Here is a 6,710-nt window from a genome sequence, read left to right as displayed (position 1 = left end):
AAGAAGAATTATATGACCCTTTTTTGGTTTGTTTGTTTTGTTTTTGAGACAGGGTCTTACTATGCAACCCAGACTGGCCTTGAACTTGCAAAGATCCTCCTGCCTCAGCCTCTCGAGTGCTGGGATGACGGGTGTGCACCACCATGCCTGGCATATAGCCTTTCTATGAAGTCTAAAGCTATTTCAAACTTAAAGATTAAAAAGAAAAAAAAGGAGAAAACAAAGCTCCGCTCGTACCCTGGCCACCCAGCCATTCTGCCAGGAAGGTGCGAAGGGTTCCGAGTCCCTTCGATGCACCCAGCTTTGGCGCTGCGTTGTCCTGACAGAGCCAACCTCTGCTGAGGCCCCTTTGTAGGCAGAGACGTGGTGCTGCAAGGGGTGCTGAGGAGTTAGGGTGGGTCCTGGCCGGAGGGGCCCCGGACATTGCTTGATGGGACAACTAGCAGGTTCACTGCTATGCACGTTCCTTGCCTTCTTGGTTTCTGTTTGTTTTTTGTGGTTCTAGGGATGAACCCATGTTTTCCTGCACACTAGGCAAGCACCCTGTTACTGAGCTACACCCCCAGCCCTTTTTATTTTATTTTAAGACAAGGTCTCCCTAAATTGTAGCCCAGGCTTAACCTTGCGATCCTCCTGCCTCAGCCTCCTGAGTAGCCAGGATGACAGGAATATATCACTCACTACTGCGGTGGCCCCTTGCCTTTTACTTTTTTCTTTTTTGATCTTTTCGAGACAGGGTCTCGCTGTGCAGTTCAGGCTGGCCTTGAGCTCACTTTTTAGCCCAGGCTGGTCTTGAACTCACAATGATCCTCCTGCCTCAGCCTCCCGAGTGCTAGGATTACAGGCATGCGCCACCACGCCTGGCTTGCCTTTTTCTTAAGTAAGTTACTTGCCTATTTGGTTGTCAGACCCAGAGAAGAGAAAGCCTTGCAAGTAAGAACTGGGAGGAGGAGGAGGAGGAATGCCCTTCAGGGTCCCCTGCCCTCCCATGCTGTGACCCCAGGTCCTGGGCCAATCCTACTCACCGCCTCTCGTACAGCAGGTTGGCCACCATGCTCATGAGGGTGTAGGGCTTGATCTGCCGCCCCTCCTTCAGCTCATACAGGTTCAGCCGGAACTTGAGGCGCTGTGCACTAGGGAGGGAAGGAGGGAAGTCACCAGCCCTCAGCCAGAGCCACCTCAGAGCCACCCACTGTTGATGCCTGCTGGGCCAGCGCCAGGGACCCCAGGATACACAGCAGAGCCTCAGGGATGACTTCAGTGGCCTCTTCCAGGCAAGGAAACTGAGGCCCAGTGAAATGAGTGCTTGCTGCCTGCAGGAATTGAGGCAGTGAGAAAAGTCCCCCACAGAAAAGGCAGGGCATTCGGGGACCGCAGCAGGGACGGGGGTCGTGTTCCCAATTCTGACGCAACAGGAGAGAGACTGAGCCAGGCTCCATCTCACGAAGTTCTGTTCCTGACATGCAGGGAGATTTACAGGAAACGAGAGAATACTTTCCCCACAAACTCTGCCCCATTAGTGGACTCTCTCAGCCCTTTTATTTTGTAGGCAGGGTACTCACTATGTAGTACAGAACTCACTTATGTAGCTCAGGCTGGCCTCAAACTCTTGGTGATCCTCCTGCCTCAGCCTCCCATGTGCTGGGATTACACCAAGCCTAACTCTCTCTCAGCATTTTGTTTGTTTGTTTACTGCAGTACTGGGATTGAACCCAACACCTTCACACTGTGCTACATCCCCAGTCCTTTTCTTATTTTTTATTTTGAGGCAGGGTCTCACTAAAGTTGCCAAACTGACCAGCCTGGGCTTAAACTTGAAATCCTCCTGCCTCAGCCTCCCAGAATGCTGGGATTACAGGTATGCACCGTGGTGCCAGGCTCAGCTTTTTATAAACTAAAGGAACTGGTGCTCCTGAGGCCAACAGCCTCCTGCGACCACACAGTCCCTCTTAAGACCCATTCCTATTCTTTTCCTTTCTTCTGACTTCTCTTCTTCCTCCACTGTTAAAAATAATGTCCAGCTCTAAAAACATGACTTATTTCCCCGCCCCACACACTTTGCCTCTCAATATCTCCCCAGCCCCAAGATGTAGCCTCAAGCCCCCATCACCTTGCAAGACATTTTAATTTGGCTTCCCTTGTACCCTCAAAATTAGTGTCAAAATCTAAGTCACTAGCCAGGCATTGTCATTGTCAAGCAGACAACTGACGTGCCAGAGTGTGCATCTCCTCATCAGGAGCTGGTTCTCCTGGGGGCCTGGTCTCCCTTCCAACTAGACCCAAAATCCTTTAGGGACAGAGCGCAGACAGCATCAGAGAGATCTACACGGGTCCTGGCCAACACTCGTTAACTGGCATCTTGGACATGATGCTAGCGGAGACCCTCAGTTTCCCCATCTGTAAAGTGGACAGCAACGTGGTACCACGGAGTGCGTCTGGCTCAGACTCACGGGCAGCGTGCAGCAGGTGACTGAGACCCAGGGGGTTCAAGTGCCAGGCAAGGCTGGCCCAAGCGGAAGCCTGCGGTGGGCGGGGACCTTCGGCACTTACACTGTCTGGACGTCGGTGGCGAGCCCGGCCAGGCCGATGTACAGCCGGTCTCCCATGGGGAAGATCTTCTGGAAGTCTGTAGTCACCATCTGCGCCTGGATCCCGAAGCGCTTGTCTGCGGCGATGGCCACACAGTTCTTCCCTTTCATGGCCATGACGGCCCCTCCGTTATAGGACATAATAGACTGTGCACACAAAGCGGGGAGACTGAGCGCCAGGGGCCACCGGCGGCTCCTCGCGCCCCGCTCTTCACCGTGGGAGCGCCTGGGCGCCCCGATCTCCGGCTCTGAGATGGGCTCCGCGTCGCACCCTGGAGCCACACTCACGATCCTCCCCGCGGTCCGCTCCGTTTGAACTGAAGCCTCTTCCTCCTTTCGACCACCAGGCCCTCTCCGCCCCTCTAGCCTGCCGTACCCCTTGCCTGCGTCTGAACTCCTACCCACTGCCCCCTTTCCTCGCCCCATCTCACCATGATTGCTGTCGACTAGAGCCCCCAGACCGCCTCTGCAATTCCACTATACCGGTTCCACCTTTCACTGCGCCGTCGCTCTCGCTGCTTTCACCCCATTGGCTGATCCGCCGACTGGTCCTGGCCATTTCGGATTTCTATTGGCTGTATATCCCGTCGGTCAACTGTAACGGTGTAGTTCGGTTGAGAGGCCAAAAAGGAGGCGGAGAAAGCGGAAAGTGAACAGTCACCGCGAGTGCGGAAGAGCCTGGAGTCGCGTGCACGCCGGGATCGCGGCGGACCTGGACTCCGAGGGACGCTCCGGGGGCGGGGCCGGCACGCACGTGGGCTGGCGGAGCTAACCGGGGGGCCACGGCCCTGGTTTGAGGGCCGCTGTGACGCTTGTCGGTACCCTTGCCCGGGCCCCTTAGTTATTCTCCATGCTCCATTCATTCCAGAAAGGCGTAGGGCTCCTGGAAGCCAGGCGCTTTGTTTAGAGGCTCGGTTACTCGCTTGCCCGCTCTATGGGAGTCGCCCATAAGTAAAACCGGACGATGCTGCCAGGGGAAGGGGAGGGCATCGCGTCGCGGGTGCCCCGTAACTTCAAGGGTCCAGCTGCAAAGGGGAGACCAGAGGCGGATCTGCTTTGGGGACCCTGTACAAGTCGATTTAATGTAGCCCCGAGTCCCAGATCACCCCACGAGGGACATTCCAGCCCTCTCCACATAGAAGATGCACCCCGAGAGTAGGAGGCGCAGACTCCTTGCAGCCCGCGCCCGGGTGCTCTGCTTAGCTCCCTGGAGTCCGATTTCTTTGGCTCAGTTTCGCAGCCGCAGTCCCTGTCCTCGCACCACGCCGGCCTCCCTCCCATTGACTCGGCTCTCAGCCACCCCGGCAGTCACCGCGGTCTCTGTGGCGCAATCGGTTAGCGCGTTCGGCTGTTAACCGAAAGGTTGGTGGTTCGAGCCCACCCAGGGACGCTACGTTTTTCTCCCATGAGACTGGGGATGTTTTAAAATCACAACCACTCAGCAGCCACATTTTAAAATACTGAAATGGTAGCGGCAACATTTTTCCTACAGCAAATCAGAAGGTGTGTAATTGTGTTGGAAATCCCTTGCTGTCAAATATGTGATCGTTTCTCCCGCTCGTCGAACTATTCTGCTCCCGAGCTGAATTCCAAAGCCAAGGACTGAGGTTTTTGTCTCCCAGTGCGATTCGTTTCACGGTACATTTTTCGTCAGATTAAGAATGAATTTGCAGTGGAGGTTGGATAGCTCTCCTTTGTCCGAGTCTGCATGTTACAGACTCAAAATGTCACATCTGGAAGGAAGGAAAAAGGGAAAGATAGGACAAACGAGGGATGTGGACAGAGGTGAAAGGGACTGAGCTGCGATTCACAGAGAAAAGAGCAGCCGCGGCAGAGAAAATGGGCAGGGTGGTGGTGGTGGGAGGAGACCCCGAGAAAAAGGCTGGGAAATGATTGCTGCGTAGAGGCGCCAGAAAGGAAACCAGCAAAACAATAGATACACAGTCCCAGGCGGGCGTGGGTGGGGTGGGGAAACAAGCAGAGAGTGACAAAGGACATTGGTGGGACAGGAAAGCTGTAAAGGACACCAGGTAAAGGTCTCAGGACAGCACCATCGTCACCATTTTTTAAAGGGATCTTATCCAAATGCTAGCTTTAGTTTGTGCTGGGGGAGGAAAAAGCTGCCTAGCTCTCAGCCTCTAAGCCATGGCACACAGGCGTAGCTGTCACCTAGAAGACGGAAGCGCCTCGTCGGTGTGCAGAAGTGTGGTCCAGGCAGCCTTCGGGGAGAAGACAACAGGTTTGGGAATTAGTGCTCCGCTGGGCCTCTTCTGGGGTGCCCTCCAGCCCCCAGCCACCCCTTCTGAGCGCACCCACACGCCTTGGAGGGCGTTCACCGGCCTGTGTGCCCTGTATGCCATCTGCAGTATCTGACATTGCCCCATCTCAGGGTTCATAGAATAAAAACTGGGAAACCATGGAATCTCAGGTGTGAGAATGTGTGTCTGAGGTCCTGATACCCTTCAGAGGCCTGCGATGCGGGGCCAGGAGCAGTCCTCCGCGAGTGCGCTGATTAAATTGGAGTTTTAGGGGTAGTGCGGCTTCACTATGCTCCTCTCCAGCGAGTTGCTCCCGTGCTTATTAAGTGTCTGGGGAATAAGTAGTGGTGCCCACCCTCCTTGGTTAGCATGGTGGCTTAGGCGGGCGGCCCTCCAGGATTAATCGGCTGCCACTGTCCTTTCTACCAGCACCAAGGGGTCGTTCCCCGAGTGCCCCTGTGATCGCAGGTGGGCCCGAAAGGGGTGTGGAGAGGCAGACTGGGGTCTCCGCCTCGCCCCTTCGCACCAAGGAGTGTTCTCTGGCAGTGTCCAGGATGGCTGCCACAAGCTTGCCCCGGGGGCAGTGGGCGTGTCCACGCCAAAAGCCCGGGTCCACAGGAGCCCTTGCCCGGGAGGAACGGGGTGGTGGGGAGTAGATGGCCACGCGCTCCTGGGGCCTCTCCTGCGGGTTGGGGACCACCTGCTCCGGCCAAGAATCTGGCCTGCCGGCCTCCCCGCTCCATCCGGGCTCAGCCGGGCTCACTCGCCGGCCAGAACGAGGAAGGCTGCGTCCCGGACAGGGATGGGAGGAGGTGTCCGAGCCTCGGTACAGACGTGAGTCCTAAGCCGGGACAACCCCCGCAAGGCGCTCCACGGCGCGCGTGGCCGGGTGGTCGAGCTCTCAGCAGGGACAGTCATGGTGGCCGTGCCTAGGACCCCGCGTACACGCATGAGCGGATCGACCATCCTCACCGAGACTCGCCGTCACCGCCGAAGCAGCATCGATTCGCCTCCTGGGCGCCGACTCCCCGCCCCCATGCTCGTCCCGGGCCTCGGACCAGAGTCTCACAGGACTGAGCGCGGCGCCGGGCGGAGGCAGCGAGGGGGGCGCAGGGCGCGCGGGGCGCAAAGTGCGGGAACTGCGCAAGGCCAGGAAGCGCGGGCCACAGCCGGGCGGGCACCCCATCTCCCTGGCCCCTCGGGCCCCTCGATCCTGCTGGTTATCGCGCCCCACTCCCGGTCTCCAGCCGGGGTCCCCGCCCAGGGCCTTCCAAGTCGACCCCCGTACCCCACCCGCGAGGCTCTGCGCGCTGTTTCCACCACCCGTGCCCACAGCCGCAGCTCGTGATTTACGGAGTCCCCCGGAGCGGACGGGAATCACCCGCACGCGTGGCTGCCGGCGCCCTTTGGGGAGGACGAGAAGGGGAGGCTGCGAGCCCCATTTCCGCCCTGTCCTCTTTCACCATTTTCCAGGCGCCTCATTTTCCAGTTAGGGTGGGGATCGCAGGGTCGGGAGGAGCGTATTTTGGGGGAGAAGGGGCTCGTCTCGCAGAATCACAGGGCAGAATCTACTCTCCAGGTCCAGGGGGGCCGTGTGGAAAAGAGGGGGCTTTTCCTGATTTGGGGGCCCCGAGCCCAGCGAGGGGAACCGCGCGCCGTCGGCTCCCCCTCTTCCCGCTGCAAACACCCTGAAGGAATGAGGTCACGTGGGTGAGGAGTGGGCGGGACTACTCCTGTCTGGAGGAAAAAAGCCATTTTGTCCCCCCAACGCCGGGCCCTCCCCCGTCCCCCCCCCGCCCCTCTCTCCCTCCCACCCCACCGCGCTCGCAAACTCCTTTCTGGCCGCGGGCTTCTCCCCTCCCGC

At 58.0% G+C, this 6,710-nt stretch overlaps 1 protein-coding gene and 1 non-coding gene across 2 annotated transcripts in view; one reads left to right on the top strand and one right to left on the bottom strand.

The window, feature by feature from the left end:
• Psmb3 (proteasome subunit beta 3) overlaps positions 1–3,129 on the bottom strand; it is a 6,454-nt gene extending 3,325 nt beyond the window's left edge. Inside the window, exons 1-3 of the mRNA XM_005394282.2 lie at positions 3,020–3,129; positions 2,551–2,735; positions 1,026–1,133 (exon numbers count right to left, since the gene is read on the bottom strand). Of these exons, the coding sequence (XP_005394339.1) occupies positions 1,026–1,133; positions 2,551–2,735; positions 3,020–3,022 (296 nt within the window). The 5' untranslated portion in view covers positions 3,023–3,129. The remainder of the gene's footprint in view (positions 1–1,025; positions 1,134–2,550; positions 2,736–3,019) is intronic.
• Positions 3,130–3,904: 775 nt separating this feature from the next.
• Trnan-guu lies at positions 3,905–3,978 on the top strand. Its single transcript has one exon. It is a non-coding gene; the product is annotated as a tRNA-Asn (tRNA).
• The last annotated feature ends 2,732 nt before the right edge of the window (positions 3,979–6,710 follow it).

Source organism: Chinchilla lanigera, unplaced genomic scaffold (genome assembly GCF_000276665.1).
Source record: "Chinchilla lanigera isolate Chin_1 unplaced genomic scaffold, ChiLan1.0 scaffold00050, whole genome shotgun sequence".
Lineage (NCBI taxonomy): Eukaryota > Metazoa > Chordata > Mammalia > Rodentia > Chinchillidae > Chinchilla > Chinchilla lanigera.
Note: the sequence above shows the minus strand (reverse complement) of the source record. Positions and strands in the feature narration are given on the sequence as shown.